Source organism: Labrus mixtus, chromosome 10, assembly GCF_963584025.1.
Source record: "Labrus mixtus chromosome 10, fLabMix1.1, whole genome shotgun sequence".
NCBI lineage: Eukaryota > Metazoa > Chordata > Actinopteri > Labriformes > Labridae > Labrus > Labrus mixtus.
In genome coordinates, this window is record NC_083621.1 from 12,096,387 (window position 1) to 12,112,683 (window position 16,297).

At 41.1% G+C, this 16,297-nt stretch overlaps 2 protein-coding genes across 2 annotated transcripts; both read left to right on the forward strand.

The window, feature by feature from the left end:
* Window positions 1–66: 66 nt before the first annotated feature.
* Window positions 67–4,519, forward strand: trmt112 (tRNA methyltransferase activator subunit 11-2). Its single transcript, XM_061048293.1, has 4 exons — window positions 67–278; window positions 529–630; window positions 2,375–2,467; window positions 4,167–4,519. The coding sequence occupies exons 1-4, from the start codon at window positions 204–206 to the stop codon at window positions 4,266–4,268; spliced, it is 372 nt and encodes a 123-aa protein (XP_060904276.1). The 5' UTR covers window positions 67–203; the 3' UTR covers window positions 4,269–4,519.
* Window positions 4,520–6,305: 1,786 nt separating this feature from the next.
* On the forward strand, window positions 6,306–14,840 carry tgfb5 (transforming growth factor, beta 5). Its single transcript, XM_061048298.1, has 7 exons — window positions 6,306–7,766; window positions 8,899–9,062; window positions 9,277–9,409; window positions 9,491–9,601; window positions 10,957–11,137; window positions 11,568–11,721; window positions 13,544–14,840. Exons 1-7 carry the CDS (start codon window positions 7,403–7,405, stop codon window positions 13,700–13,702), a joined length of 1,266 nt encoding a protein of 421 aa, XP_060904281.1. The 5' UTR covers window positions 6,306–7,402; the 3' UTR covers window positions 13,703–14,840.
* Window positions 14,841–16,297: the final 1,457 nt, after the last annotated feature.

The following is a 16,297-nucleotide window of genomic DNA, read 5'->3' on the forward strand; positions in this document are numbered from 1 at the left end:
TTGCCCAACCCTGATGTAGTGGAACCAAGGTTTAGCGGAAAAGACATCGGGGAAGTTTTACTCAGCGACGCTACAGTTGCACTTCCGGTCCACATGTAAAACCCCTTTCAGCGTGAATAGACGGTGGACTGTAACTATCTGTATACACTCGGCAGAAAAAAAAACAGCTTGTCAGTCTTTCCTTATTTAAAACATCTGTAAACATGAAGCTGCTTACGCACAACATGCTGACATCTCACGTGAAAGGAGTCACTAAAGGATATCCGCTTCTCATCAAGGTAAACTAGAAACATTGCTATCTGCTAAAGGTTTTTAATAATACATCATTTATTCTAAGTACCTGCTTTTTTGCTTACTTTAATGAGACAATAGTTTGTTTTATAATACATGTTTTAAACAAACTTGTATAATCATCCTATCTGTTCGTGAAAAGAGATCCTCAGCCACAATGTGTGTTTTAGGACATTAAAGGTCCATAATAATGAATTGCGAATTGAATTCCCTCCCGATGTTTTTTTCGTTGTGAAGGCTACTGAGGTGAAGATGAACGAGGTGGAGTTCAACCCTCAATTTGTCAGCAGGATGATTCCCAAACTGGAGTGGAGTGCGCTCATCCAGGCTGCAGAGGAGGTGAGTCCATCCCACTTCATGAAAACCAACATATCAAACCATATCCAGGTTTTTGCAGCATATAACAGAGACATCAGTAGAAGCTCATAGGCTGTTGTGTGTCTAAATATTGCCTGGAGTATTTTGTCGAGCACGGAAAATGAACCTTTTTCAAATTCAAAAGAACCTTTCCTCTGGGGCTCGTGGTTGGATACGAATGTTAGGAAAGTTAGAAAATTTGGCTCAACAAGGAGGAGAGGAGGCTTAGTCTTTAATGACAATTGAAGAGATGCATATTTCTCTCTGGATTTCACTTTGGTCTCAGTTTTCAATACAATTATAGGAAAAACAATTTGAACATTTAAGAATCTGGGGAAAAAAAAGATCCTAATTCAAAACATATGAGGGCAAATGGAAAACACTGGCTCTGCCCTGTGGTCATTAGGCAAAATTATTAAATTGTATCATTTAACACCAGCTAAATATACACCCGCAAAAATTGGACTCATAGATTACAATTACCTTTTAAAGATGTCAAGTTGAAGGAAGTTCTTTCCTGTATTTGATGTGGGACTTTTACTTTCTTTGTTTTTATTGGAAACAAGACATCCACATGACTTCAATGAGTTTCAGAAAACATTAGCCAATTCCATTTTCCCTCTTTTCCCTCTTTTCCAAATAGTTGATTGGTCTGTTGTTCCTTTTTTTTTTTTTTTTTTTAACTCAAACTAACTGCTAAATGTGTCCAGTTTTTTTTTAGTGGTTTACTTTGTAATAATTTTATGTGATTCTCTTCTATGTTTGTGAGTGTCTTTTTTTTTTTGTTTTCAGTCCATCCCTCCGTTCTCTTCCGCTTATCCGGGTCATGTAGCAGCAGGCTGAACAAGTTGCCCCAGACGTCCCTCTCCTTAGCATCGTTTTCAAGCTCATCTTGGGGGATTCCTAGGCCTGAAAGGGATATATAATCCCTCCAGGGTGTTCGGGGTCTACTTCATTGTCTCCTCCTAGTTAAATGTGCCCAGAAGACCTCCAAAGCCAGGGGCTGTTAACATTTTTAGGTGGCCAACATTGGCTGTAGGTAGCCCAGTGGGGCTGGCGTCACGTTGCTGCCACTGGTGTCTTCTTGTGTTTTCTGAAGCAGCCCATTATATGTAATAGTACTGATGACCATCTTTGTGTCTGCTTTTCCTCAAGCTTTCCGGCTGTATCGATTCTGTGAAATCTGCATCGATACGCGTAATGGCACGGTGCACATGACCATATATTGCCATATTCATTTTTCCGAGGGTTGGAATGTAGATTGATTGGTGTATCGAAAGTGTTACCTTTCAGCTCTGCTCCCTCTTCACAAAGACGGTCTGGCACAACGCCTGCTGAACTGCTGATACTGCAGCAATCTGTCTGTCCAACTCGCACTCAGTTTTACCCTCACTCATGAACAAGACCCGGAGATACTTGAACTGTTTCACTTGAAGCAGGGATTCACTCCCCGATTGGAGGGAGCATTTCACCATTTTCTGGCAGAGAACCATGGCCTCGGACTTGGAGGTGCTGCCTCTGATCCAGATCGATTTGCACTTGGCTGCAAACTGTCTTAATGGCTGCTGGAGGTCCCAGTCTGAAGAAACCAACAAATCTAGTATTCTATCAGTGTGAAGCTGTGTATTTCCTGTCTGGGTTTTGGTTGACCTACAGGCTGTCTCTTTGCCAGTGACGACCTTCCAGCCTAAACATCACTTAACAGTGTATCCTTTTTCCTCTTTAGTTGGGTCATCGACAGGATCTGCCAGGTGAACTGGTGCCAGACTACGAGAAAGACGAAGAGTTCCTGAAGATGGTACACAGAGTGCTGTTAGAGGTGAAGAGCTCACAGTGATTCCTGTAAAGGAATTTACCTTTATTTTTATTGAAATGGTTCCTATTACTCTAGTATGCAATTTCTTGCAGGGGCTACAACAGTTTTTTTTTATTTATTTTTTAATCGATGAGGTCATTTCCTGGGTTTTTTTCATTAGCTGATTAACCTATGGTTTTTAAAATGTTTAAAAAAAAATTGTGAAAGGACATGGACATATTATCAAATATCAAAAGCAAACTATCCTTTTAACATTGCATTATATGCATGTAGCATGTGAGGGAATTTTTTACCTTATTTTTGGGCTTTTTGTGCCTTTATTGGAGAGATAGGACAGTGGATAGAGTCGGAAATCAGGGAGAGAAAGTGGGGAAATGACATGCGGGAAAGGAGCCACAGGGTGCGTTCGAATTGTCCCTCCTATCTCCTTTCACTATCCACTTTACCTTAACCCCGGAAGCATTTAAGTTTCGGCCATGATAAGAGCCGTTCGGATTCTCTAAAAGTTAAGGAAAGGTGGGTCAATGCTTCCTTTACAACCTCCTTTAGCATAGGACACACCGGACCATCCTTTACCAAAGGAGATGAGATATGACGCCTCACAATTCCTTGCCGCCGCAACATTTAAAGCGAGTCACGAATCCGACCGTTCACGAACATTAACGATGATCATAAAGTGACACAGATCATGTAAGAGATAAAAAGATAAGAGACATTTTTATCAGATGATGTTTTATTCAACATATTTCATTCACTTAAGAATGTTTTGTGCAGTTGTACATTTGTATGCTTCAAACATTATGCGTAGGTTATATCTTGCAGAAATGTAACAATTAATTTCATACAATCATATTTATGTTGATGTTGATTTCTGAGTGGACAGGAAGGTGATGGTTTCACGTTTTTTACTTGTAGCCTGGTAGTCTATATTGCTTTTATTTCAATCCCAACCTTGTGGTGATTAGGATTATTTCACCGGTAAGAAGGCACAGGGGAAAGTTTTTTAGATGATCTTTTTGTAGTCCATTTTCTGAACATTGTAGTTCACGGTAACACGGCGGACCCACGTCATTAACCTCCGCCGGCTCGTCGCATTTAATGACGTCGCCCAGTGGAAAATGCGGTCGGATTGTCAGAGCAACGAGATCGCCTTTCTCTAAATCCTTTATGAATTCTCCTAACATCTTTCCTTAACCTCATGACATTTTCCCCGGGGTTAGGGTAAAGTGGATAGTGAAAGGAGATAGGAGGGACAATTTGAACGCACCCACAGGCTGGATTTGAACCTGGGTCGCCCGCTCGGAGGACTACAGCCTCCATACAAACATACAGTGGAACTAACCACTGCGCCACCAGCGTCCCACCTTAGACACTTTAAATAAAAATTAAAAAAAGATAATTAACATGAAATATCATCTATTCATTACATGATTACGAGCCAAATAGAAAATGTTACAGCGTCCTTTGTTAGTCCAAAGTTCAGTTGATTGAGAACCACCTGCCCAAAATATTTCATATAGGATTTTTCTCCAAAGAAACTTAGAGGCAGAGGCCAAACCACACTTACCAAAAGTTTGGCAACAGATGTGTCCTTTTTGGTTCTGGCAACAAACAAAAAAGAAAACATAATTTGTTGTCAGTCTTGTGGTGGCCTTATACCATGTTCTTCTGTCTGATGTGTGTGTGTGTCTCTGTCGTTCAGGTGGAAGTGATAGAGGGCTTTCTGCAGTGCCCTGAATCCGGGCGAGAGTTCCCAATCACCAGAGGAATCCCCAACATGCTGCTGAATGAAGAAGAGGCGTAGACAGCATGTCCAAACCTCTAAACTGTCCCTTGGATGAAGCTGTATGTACTCAGAGAGAGGCTGGACTCTTGTTGGCCACACTGTTTGTTTGATTTATTGTGGTTCTGACATTAATGTGGCAGCAGATGGCGCAAAAAGATTTGATGAATAACAGACGGAAAAGTTCCCTGAGAGTAACCCCTGGAGGTTTTATCTGTATTTATTTTTGCTATTGTTTCTGTTGGTTTTTTCAATAAAACTGTCTCGATTTCTATGACAGCCAAAATGTTTTTTCTGTCATTGTGGAAAATATGGATTCACGTATATTACAGAAATGCCTAAGCTGCATGAGTTAGCGGCGAAACTCTGAACCCCATCTCCTCCTCGCTCAGGGTTTTAGAAAGTGCTGAGGGCCAGATGACGTGGCAGTGGCTCGTCTATATTTGGCTTTGAGGAAAAGAGTAAAAAAAAAAAAAAAAAAAAAAAAAGCAGGCTAGAATTTGTTTTGAGGAAGTCTCAAAGGGAAGTTTTTTTCCTTTTATGCCATCCATCATAGCACACACACATGCGCGCGCATGATACCCCACTCTGACAGCCTACTGTGATCTGTGATGCCTTACGGGGGGGAGCTCTCTTAGAAAGGTGAAGTCAACAGACAAATTAAACTTTTTGCATTCGTCTCTGATTGAGACACTGCAGCAGCCAGTCAAGTTGGAACAGGAGTGTGTTTGTTCGCAGGCCGTGTTATCATTTTTAGAATCATGCCAGGACAGACGATGGAGGGGGAGAAGGAGGAGGAGGAAGGGGGGTTTGCCCTGACCAGAAGCCTTGAGGCAGTCTCAGTCTCTCCTACCTTTCCCTTCTACTTAGAGCAATTACAGGCCTGCACCCGCAACTATAATAACGGTATAATGGGATGGCAGCAGAGCAGCAATAAAAGCCACCTCTGACAGATTAACAGTCCTCTCCAAGTCCTGAGCTGTAATTAACAATGAGACCTAAGAGTAACAGAGGGGAAAGAAAGGTCCCAGATTGAAAGCTTGAAAAGATAAAGATAAAAAGGGATGGGCTGTTGAAGACATTTAATGAAATAAAGATCAGCCTCAAGCTATCACAATGAATGAGTCTTAACAAAAAAATGTCACTGGGATTCTTCAGCTGTGTTTGAAAATCCCTGGCACAAACTAACACATCTGACTTCTAAATTTTCCATATTATAAATTTGCTATTAAAAGAATAAGTCCAACATTTTTGGTAAAAGGATGCTTCTCTGCTTTTTATCTGTAAGATTTAAAAAAAAAAAAAAAAAAATCAGATCCAGATATGCTCTCGCTTAGCGTATCAAAACGATATGATACAGCTATCCCTGCTCTGTCCAAAAAAAAAACCAATATCCACCTGTATCCATCTCTGAGGCTCCCTGAATAACATGTTACACCCAATATGTTTAAATGACATAAAGAATAAAGCATAAAGCTACATTATGATGTTTTGCAGCACTGTATCTTACGGATAAGATATAACTTCCTGATGGATAACTTTCTGGAGTCTTTACTGGTATCCTAGCAACAGCTGTCTAAAAGGTCTGTTTACACTTTGTGTTTTTTTTTTGCATCAATTAAACAAACCAGATGTAACTATGTGTACAATTTAGTTTCCTTTAAACCAAGTTTGGCTGGATGATTTCAGGGTTCATGTTAAACTCTAAGATAGATACACATTTGATGTAGACTTAAGAGTGAATAGATGGGCTATCCATTTTTTTATCTGGAAAGCAAAAAAAAATATATATATATATATAACTATTCCCCTAACCTTCATTTGTTACTGACGGATGTTTACCTGCAGAGAGAGGGTGGTGCAAACATTTTTGTGGAAAGCAGAAATTTCAAAGTGTGTGTGTGTGTGTGTGTGTGTGTGTGTGTGTGTGCTCTGGTGAGAGGAAGATGGCTCTTGCCTGCATAATCACACACTCCCTTTACTTTGGTGGCATCCCGCCCCACCACCAACCTCGCTCACATCCAATCCCTCCCCCTGCCTGCCTCCCTCTGTCTCCCTGTGCCTTTCTCACAGAGGACCTGCAGAATAATGGAGTCACATCATGCAGCAGGTCTCAGTGTGTTCAGCAGAGCTTTCAGCACAGCTCAGGCTTGAGCTCATTTAAACCGGGGGAACCGTAATTTGCAGTAAACTCTCCTTTTTATTTTTCAGCACAAGGACTTCTTTCATACATTTTTTTCTGCGTCATGTCTTTTTATGACGTCTGACTTTCCGTGTTTTGATGTTTATATGAGGGGGGTTAACAGGCCCACCATGGTTTTCCCAACATAAATCAACAGTTTTTCCTACATCTTAGTGCAGGCTGCTTTCTGCTTACCTATAACACGAAATGAGAGGACCTCATTGGGCATTATTTTAAGCAGTAACTGTACTTTCTGAAAGGCGGGTATGGGCCAGTTTTTCGCATCACAGATGGGTCTTTCGGAGGTGAAAGCTCGGGAGCTGAGCTGGTTCAGATGAAGTGGGAAGCTCAGGTTTTTGTTTGAAGGATTTTGCGTCATGGGCTGAGCTCCAGTGATGACTCTTTTCTCATGAAAGCTGATCAATTATCCGAGAATGGATGAAGGAAGACGGAGACGGGAGAATTTATCGGTTAGACTTTAGTTTAATACCTTCACCTCACGCGGACAGCGCGCACATCACCGGAGTCCGTGAACGCAACAGGCTAATACTGGCACCAAATTACAAGTTTTACGCTTCAGTTACTTTGTGTGAGTAAAAGGTTTTCTTCTCTATTTTTTATTTTTTTTACTTTGACTTTTAGAGTTATTAAGTTATTTAGACTCCAGAGATAAAATCAATGCGTTTTTGTGTCTGGTGTTAAAATGTGCAGGCGCGTCTGAGCAGTGTTATGTAATTTCTTTAGCAGATTAAATTTAGTCAGCAGTTGCGGTTTGCCTTTTCCGTAGAAATTGGTTTTGAACAGAGTAGGCTGTTTGAACTAAGATTTTGAACATTCTGGATACTTTAGGCGGACCTTCAGTCTGAAATAGTAAACCACTTTTTCTTCAGCGTTAGTCCACTAGCCCACTTGAGTGATTTCCTCAAAAGCGGTTCAGGGAGCATCTTTGTCCCTCTTGTCTCCTCACCGGACAATGTTGCTCCTCCGCCTCGTGCTGCTGCTCTTCCTCCTCCGGTTCTCCGGTGTGTTGCTGGTGGAGGGGCTCAACACGTGCATGTCCATCAACCTGGATAAGCAGAAGTCCCGACGGATCGAGGCGGTCCGCGGGCAGATCCTCAGCAAGCTTCGCATCCGCAGCCCGCCAGACGAGGACGACGACGAGCCGCAGCCGAGCCCGGTGACCCCGGAGGTCATGCTCCTCTACAACAGCACGCGAGAGCTGCTGAAGGAGCGCGCGCGTCTGGCCGAGTCTGCGTGTGAGCGCGAGAGCAGCGAGGAGGATTACTATGCCAAAGAGGTGCAGAGGATTGACATGCTGCCGCCCCGCACAGACACAAGTAAGTCCAAACCATAAGGGGGGTTCAATGTGTGGTCCGGGGTTCTATAGGGGTCACTAAAGGGGGTCATTAGAAAAACAATGATTATCCAATTTCCTTAAATGGGCCGTTTATTCGTCTTTGTGTGACTCCTTGAAACGTAGCCTACATATTTGTGCACCTTGCTAATAAAAGCGAACCCATGCAAAAGTAGCATTTATCTTTTTTTTTATAGAATTGACTTCAGTTCATCAGAGAAGTCTTTACCTCCACCACTAGCTCCCATGTTGCGTTGAAAATATCTGGTGGAATAAGTATCCAGATCCAACTCGGAGAGTAGCCTATGTAAAGGAATGTTTTTTTGCAAGTTTGTGTTGCAAATGTTTTCTGAAGAGTACAGGAGTGTTGGCAGAAAATCTCCTTGTTATGTTTAAACTGAACTTTGATTTCATTGGTCTATTTGGTTAACAGTGTTGCATGGTTGCAAGAGCAGCCCCCTTTTATGCACCAGGTGTTGGTGTTTCTAACTGGCTGGTTGTTGGTTTGGTGTGTAGCAGATGCACCCTATTTTATAAGGTTCGTGAAAGTTGTTGTCCACTTGACATATACTAAGTCAATTTAACATATAACACATAATCCACTAACATAAAATATTGCCATTCCTCATTCAAACCGTTGATGCTCTTGAGATATCGCTGCCAATTCCCATTCCCCGTAAATGCACTGCAGCGCCTGTAGATTTATCTCAGAAAGGCACCAAGATCTCGGATGCTTTCAGAGCAGCTTTGTGGTGGCAGACTACCTGCTGTGGTTTGTCACAGTCTGCTCCCACACATAAAAAACTGATGTTGATGGACCTTATTTAGGAGATTTAAGATTAATGAACTGGATACTTTCTGGTGCATAATTACACAACTGTCTAGTTGGGAGGCATGGAATGCTGTAAAAGCCCCTGAACGCAACATTACCCCTACATTAAACATAAGACCCGACACATTTACGCTCTGCTCTTAAACCTGTAATCAAGCTTGGAGACTCATCAGCAGTAATTATGTGTGAGACAATGCATCACAGCTCTGTTTAACCAATAGTATAAATACAACTTGAGTTGTTAGTGGATCATTAGTCATCCTTTGTGGTTTTTTATATCCAGATGCAGTTCAGCCAACAGCCCCCGACCCTCATTACAGAGTCGTCCACTTTGACGTCAGCGGAGTCGACCTGACCAACAGCACCCTGGTAAAAGCCGAGTTCAGAATCTTCAGAGCTCCCAACCCGCAGGCCCGAGCTTCTGAGCAGAGGGTGGAGATTTTTCAGGTGAACAACAGCACGACAACAACACACCTGGTTAGCCTAAGCATAATTAACAAACCTAGCATCTAATTAGCAAAATGAATGAAAGAAAACAGATCTTCTAACCCTTAAAACCCAAATATAGCATTTTTTCTCCACAATATGAGGTAGATGTTAACTGTATATTCATGCTTAATAATATGCTCGGCTTAATGTGTGCGTGTCTGTGTTATGTCAGCTGCTGAAGCCCGATGAGGAGAGCACCTCCACTCAACGTTACATTGACTCCCGTACTGTTCAGCCAAAGGTGAAGGGAGCCTGGATTTCTGTGGAAGTCACTGAGACCATTAAGGACTGGGTGTCAGATCCAGGTCAGCTTCAGCAAGATAAAGTCATATCTAATGATTGTGAACTTCATCTTCAACACTTCTCTGTCTCTTCTCCTTATTCAGAGAATAATCTCGGCCTGAAGCTGGGTGTCCACTGTCCTTGCTGTACCTTCGTCCCGTCCACTAACAACATTGTTCCCAACAAGAGTGAGGAGCTGGAGGCTCTCTTTGCAGGTTGGTTGTTGTTGTTGTTATGTCTGGAACTTTGTAAGCCACTGAGCAACCGCCATTGACGGCAAAAAAACATGAAATTCAATAAGCCAAAGGTTTGAATTATGAATTAATTTTAAGTGGAGTTTTTTCCTATAGTGGCCACAGTCATGAGAAATCTTCATTTCATTGGTTGGTAGTAAAAGTCTTCTAAAGGGCTTTAAAAGCTCTTGTGGAAGATTTATCAGCACAGCTGGTCACAAAATGTGAATGTAAAGTGAAATAATAATAGTGAATAATTCATGAAGTACTTTGACTCTACCCTGCAGGAATAATGGAGAAACTGTTCCTCTACTCAACTATAAAACATCAGTCTGTCTGTGTTTCTTCATCTTGGCTCCAAGTTTCAGCACTTTTCTCAGACTTTACTCACAGCTGAGCCAAGTTTTTTTTTTTACCACTTGGAAAAAATGTTGACTTTTGATACTGATGTAAGACAAGTAGGGGCTTGTTTCCAGCTCCTGTGCTTCTATTAGCCAAGAATATACAGAAAAACATGAAATCAGACAGAAATCAGACATAAACAGCCAGGCCTTCATTCCTGGCTCAGGAAACCACCGTTTTAGTATTCATTTATAGCCAAGTTCTATAAAATGTCATCAGCCGTAATCAAAGTATAATCTGTCTTTCTGCCTTCTCGGAAAAACACATTAGAGTATAAAATCCCGAGCTGCATTGGAGGACACTCATCAATAGAATATGTGAAGTGGTTAGTACCAAAAGTGAACCACTGTAGTTATTCAAAGACTATTTAGTTTCCAATCTCTTTGTCTTGTTAGCCCTTAAAATGAAGCATCGTCTGCTTTTAAACTCTCATCAGGAATTGTTCCATTTTAATACAAACCTGAAGACGACAAACTATTCTGTACACAGTGAGAAAAAAAAGCCACCAATCAGTCAATTATCCTGCCTCAGGTCGGCTGTGTTTTTTTACCCTGAATAATACAACACCAGTAAATTGTGGCTAAAGTTTGTGATTTTAGACAGCATGCTGAATTTCTGGACGCAAAAGAGGCATGAGCATGGGGCATCAGTGGCCTAGTGGTTAGTTTGAATCCAATCTGTGGCTTCTTTGGCTCATCATTCCCCACTCTCTCTCCTCGAGTTCTAACTAAATATACTGTCCTGCCTCTCCAATAAAGGCAGAAAAAAAGTGTACACATTTACACAGATGTTAACTTGGTACTGTTACCGCCTGCACTGATGACTTAAAGGTGAAACTACATGTGTAGTTTTTGAACCGTCCTTGTGAAACCGTTTTTATTGTGTTTTGCCTTGAGCATATCCGATATGAATATCTGTTACACTTCTCTCCTTAGGTGTGGATGATGAGCAGCTCCGTCGGTTAAGAAAGCCTGGACCGGTCAAAGGTCAGTCAGACTTCAGCACCAAGACTCCACACCTCATCCTCACTGTGCTGCCCAGCGACAGAGTGGACAACCCCGCCAAGAAGAACCGCAAAAAGAGGGCAGCCGCCACCGACACTTCAACCTGCTCCCGGTAGGCTGCCAAACAGTTGTGTTTCTGTGTGTGTGTGTGTGTGTGTGTGTGTGTGTGTGTGTGTGTGGTAACTGTGTGTGCCTGAGTAAGAGCATTGACATTCCTCAGGGATTTGTAGTTTATTATTCTGAAATATAGTTGTGGTGTGCAGAGGATTTAAGATTTTATATCCTCCTGACCTAAAGCACATTTTGCAGATTATTGTGAGGTTAAACCAACAATATGGAGCCTGTTTTTAGTGTGTTATTTTAGAGTAAATCACACTGCAGGGGAAAACTCTTGCTGCTTTGCAGAGTCATTACTTTGTGATGGCTGCTCTTTCAATGGTGACCTGTTGTCAAATTACCAAGACCCAACTTTAGGCTCTTGCTCCAGAGCTAGAACATCATCCGGATGATAGTTTGAAATGTTTGTGTGTGTTGTGTCTCAGTGGCTCGGACCAGAGCTGCTGCCTGCGCTCGCTCTACATCGACTTCAGGCGGGACCTCAACTGGAAATGGATCCATGAGCCCAAAGGTTACAAAGCCAACTTCTGTGCAGGAAGCTGTCCATACCTCTGGAGCGCCAACAACCACTATAACATGGTGAGCTGTTATTTTATTTTTTTCATATTATAATCGTCACAGGGCTTTAGTGGTACCAGCACAGAACACTGGGAAGCAAAAACACTTGTTTCAAATGCTTGTTCTAATTTAAATATGGTTTGATAAGAAACCTCATTAAGTGAATAAATATTTGCATTACACAAAGCACTTTTACAATGTTTTACTTCAGCAAAATAATATTAATGGGTTGTAGACCTTACACATGCCTGCTTGTGTCTTAAACAGGCAAAATTTGAGGAGTTTTTACTTAAATATTATCTTGGTTTTGTTACCACAACTCAGTAGTTTTACTAGTATTAAAGTACTCAAAGCACTACATCTGACTGATTCCAGATACGATTATATTCACATATCTGTTTTTGTCAAAATATCAGTAAAATATTTAGTGACCACCTACAAGTCAGTGATACATGCCATCATTACAAATATAATGGACAACCCACTTAAACTAAAAAGTTAGAAAAACTTTTTCTGCCACACCCCCAAATATTTTGAAGTCACCTCCCACCCCCCACATACACATCAACATATAGATATACATTAAACACACTGTCAGTCACGCTCTTTGTGAACAATATCCTAAATTGTTAAAATTGATCTCAAACACTGGCTTCAAAAAGTAAAGAATAGCTTCTTCAGTGTGTGACATCACACTGAACTAAGGCATCCATTTAAAATGATGCTGCAACATGAAGCATCTAAATTTGTGACGTCTGGTGCAGATTTATTTTCAGCCTTACGTTTACCTGGAAGTCATCTTGCAAATTTGCCATATTTTTCTAGCAGTGAAAAAAGGTGTGCCTTCTTTTTTTAAGCCCCCCCCCCCCTTCTCCCGTCATAACTCCGGGACCCCTAGCCACACTTTTCAAGATAGACTAACTTCTCTTGAAAGAATAAGCAAGGAAGAAATTCCTTTTTTTTTTTTTTTTTTACAATGCTTATTATCTCACAGTAGTTACTTTCATTAACTTTTTCTTTTTAAAAGAAAACAGTGTCAAGGGGATGGATGCAGCCTAAAATACCATAAAACAGAACCATTTGTGAGTAGTGCATAATTCTAAACAAAAGCAACGGCAACTTTAGTCTCTCCAGTAAATATTTCTGGTTTGGACAGAATCAACTTCCAGCTTCACTTCAATGATCGGAAACTACTATCGCGGGTGACATCTGCCCCTAAATGAGTTTATAGTGCATTGTTTGTGGTGTCTAAACACCATATTTAGCCAAGACTGGTTAACCCACGTGTCATAAATGGGCTGTCACCTCGCAGAAGCCCGTTTCAGAACATGGTGTCTTAAAGCTGATGACTGGAAATGTGAACACACAGACTCTTAAAGAACCTCCTCATTTATTTTCTATTCCTTTATACATGTTGTTGTAAAAAATACATAGCATTTTAATTTTAATCTGTTGCTGCTTAAACCACTGCTACTGTAGCTTCTCATCATATGATTTGAAGTAATTTAAAACAAACAAAATAAATACATTTTTGAACCTTATTAGGCAAAAAACGATCTAACAGAAGGTCCCTACTTTATTTCAAAATAAAGCATGAAAGCATGGTTGAATTCAAACAGCAACTAAAGCTCTCTCAGCCTAAGACAGTACTAAATTTCAAAATAAAAGCCTAACCATTTTTATTTTTAAATGCACAATAATGGAATTTCCAATGTGCGTTTAAAAATGCAATTTATTGTGATTAACTATTGAAATTTAGCGATTATTTGTCAGCCCTAGTTTATATACAAAATTACATATTTTTTAAGGCCTTTAACTCTCCCTTATCTCTGCCCCTGCTCAGATCCTGCCCTTGTACAACAAGCTGAACCCCGAGGCCTCGGCCACCCCCTGCTGTGTCCCTCAGGACCTGGAACCCCTCACCATTATGTACTTCATCGGCCGCACGCCACGTGTTGAGCAACTCTCAAACATGGTCGTCAAATCCTGCAAATGCCGTTAGACTCACAGGAAGAGGGGAGAGAGTCAGAGAGGAGGAGAACCAGTACAAACTAAGAACTAAACTTTAAGGAGTGGAACACAATAACAGGACACATGGACCCTTTGTTCTTTCATTTTTTGCGGTCTCATCAGCTTCAGATGACTTTTCAGATGTTATATTTTTACGCTACCTGACTCAAATATCAGGTTTTGCTTCCAATTCATTACAGGCATGCAAACCCTCTTCATCTCTGGAACTTTCTGTTTGACATAGGACACTGTATATACGACAACATGGCTGTATTAAACATGTACTGTATATTGACGGGGGTGCTGTGTGATTGGCGCCACATTCTATTTGAATGAAAGGGATTCTTATTATCGGGATTTTTTATTCCACATAGGTCGTATATTGCTGTGGTCGTTGGCAGCGGAGCGGGTCGGGCGTGTTTGCTTAAGGTTTGAAGGTGTTGATAGGATGGAGGCAATGTGGAAAGGTTTCGCAGTCTGCGATCTTTAGAGCGAGGGAGGCAGGGAGCAGATAGAAAAAAGAGAGAGAGAGAGACTGTGTCCAGGCTGAGGCCCTGCCAGCTCTCTGCGGTCCCGGGCTGAAATCTGCCTGGCGTAAACAGGATGTGAAAGATTTCCAGACACCGACCCGACCACTCACGGAACGCTAGATTTAAACGCTCCCCTCATCTCCTCTGTCTCTCTCTCTCTCTCTCTCTCTCTCTCTCTCTTTCCTCTCTCTCTTACTCAAGGTTCTGGGATTTGTGGTGGGAGGGAGAAAAGAGAGGCTTTGAAAATGAGACTTGGGATGATAGGGCTGTATTTGGAACGGCTACAACTTTGGAAGGTGGTATTTTGCAGCCTTAGCAAATTTGTAACTATTTGGGTCTGACTCAAACTTTTGGTAATCACTCTCCTGTGCTCCTTTTGTCAATGTGCATTTGTTATTTAGTTGTAAAAAGCTGTTGACTCATTGCTATTCCTACACCGTGATTATATTTTTGCCTTACCTGTCTTTCACCATCGACCTCGCTGATTCGCTCGCACGGTTTTTGTCTACACCCAAGTATCCACATTGACCACTTTTGATAGAATGTCTAAATGCTGAAAATAAAAATAAAAAACATCCCCAGGGATCATTTTAAATATAGGCTCTCTGGTATGCTAGTGGTTTGTGTATGTGTGTGTCTTTGTGTGAGAGTGACTGTGTGTGTGCTGACGAGGTCATGTGTGATAGCACAGGAATCATTCTCTGGCTTTTTATTCTAACTTTTTTGTGATTGTAACAGGGAGTGTTCTCTTTTTGACCCCGTTGACTGTGAGATGTGGATTTATGTTGGGTTTTTTTTTGCAAGTGTGTGTGTGGGTGTAAAACCTGGTTGACAAGTCTTATTTGAATAGGAAACAGTCTCATCAGACAATCAAAAGCTATAGAATATAACAAGTGGTTTTTTATTCAGTAGCTGCAAAATGCTGACTTGAAATATTGTTTTAAATGGCATAATGAAGAGTTGCTAAGTTTGTAACTATTTTTTTTTTTACATATCCTTAATGTTGTGGTTGGGCCTAACACACACATCCAGACAAGTCGTATGTGATTTGGTTGCAGGTGCAGGTAAAGGAAGCGTCAGTGTGTCTTATCACTGCAGCTCGTCTCATGAAGAGCAGACAGTTTGATGGGAAAGAGTCGAGTTCAGGAGCTTCAGGGAAAACAACTTTAGTTATGTATGAGCTTGTGTATTTTAGAGCATGTATTTAAGGGATCTGTCTGTCTTTTTCTCTGTGCGAAGGACAAATCTGACATAAGGTTGCAGACACTCTGTTCTTGTACAGTTTATTCTCCTGCCAGGAGATCCCAACCCTGTATGCATACAGTATGACTGTGTGTTGTTGTATGGCTTAGTATGAGACAGGCAGGATATTTTTTACTTCTTGAATTACATCAAAATATAAAAGACGGTATTTGCAGACTGTTACTTTGATAGTAGGTTTTATATGGTTGAATACGGCAGATTTGTCAGTGAAACTACTTTTTCAAACTACGACACTCAACATAACGCCGGCGTCAGAAAAAGTCGTTACACATACTGTTTGCACTTTTTGCAAAACACCATTGTAAGATGACGATTAGTCTTGGTATATTAAACCGTCTGTTGGATTGTTGTCCTCAAAGATCTTCTTTTCTCCACCTGCTGCTGTCAGCAATATTGCATCCCTATTTATTATTTATAATTATATGGTGCCTGTCGGTGTGTTGACGCGTGACACCTGATGCATTGTATCAACTTCAAGGCAGAAATCTCTTATATCCAGAAAATGGAGCACACACAAAAATTGAAATCAATAACTGCATGATTAGATGCCCCAACAGGCTCTTCATGTTTCTGTTATTATTCATTATTTCAGAGACCTAATTGTTTATTTTCCTAACAGATTTTTAATCAATACTGAAGAGTTTTTTTTTTTTTTATCCGGGCTACTGCAGCTGTTGAAATAGCTTAAAGAGATACAAACTGTTCTCCAGCCATTGCAATAAAATTGTTTTTTCTTTAAGCCACAGTGAGAATGTGAGAATGCAGCCTCACTGTGTGTGTGTGTGTGTTGTGAC

Excerpts from the sequence above, each read along its gene's own strand:
- trmt112 (XM_061048293.1), top strand. The coding sequence starts at position 204 with ATGAAGCTGCTTACGCACAACATGCTGACATCTCACGTGAAAGGAGTC. Across the intron at positions 279-528 it reads GATATCCGCTTCTCATCAAG|GCTACTGAGGTGAAGATGAA; the intron begins GTAAACTAGAAA and ends TTCGTTGTGAAG. Across the intron at positions 631-2,374 it reads TCATCCAGGCTGCAGAGGAG|TTGGGTCATCGACAGGATCT; the intron begins GTGAGTCCATCC and ends TTTCCTCTTTAG.
- tgfb5 (XM_061048298.1), top strand. The coding sequence starts at position 7,403 with ATGTTGCTCCTCCGCCTCGTGCTGCTGCTCTTCCTCCTCCGGTTCTCC. Across the intron at positions 9,410-9,490 it reads GGACTGGGTGTCAGATCCAG|AGAATAATCTCGGCCTGAAG; the intron begins GTCAGCTTCAGC and ends CTCCTTATTCAG. Across the intron at positions 11,138-11,567 it reads GACACTTCAACCTGCTCCCG|TGGCTCGGACCAGAGCTGCT; the intron begins GTAGGCTGCCAA and ends GTTGTGTCTCAG.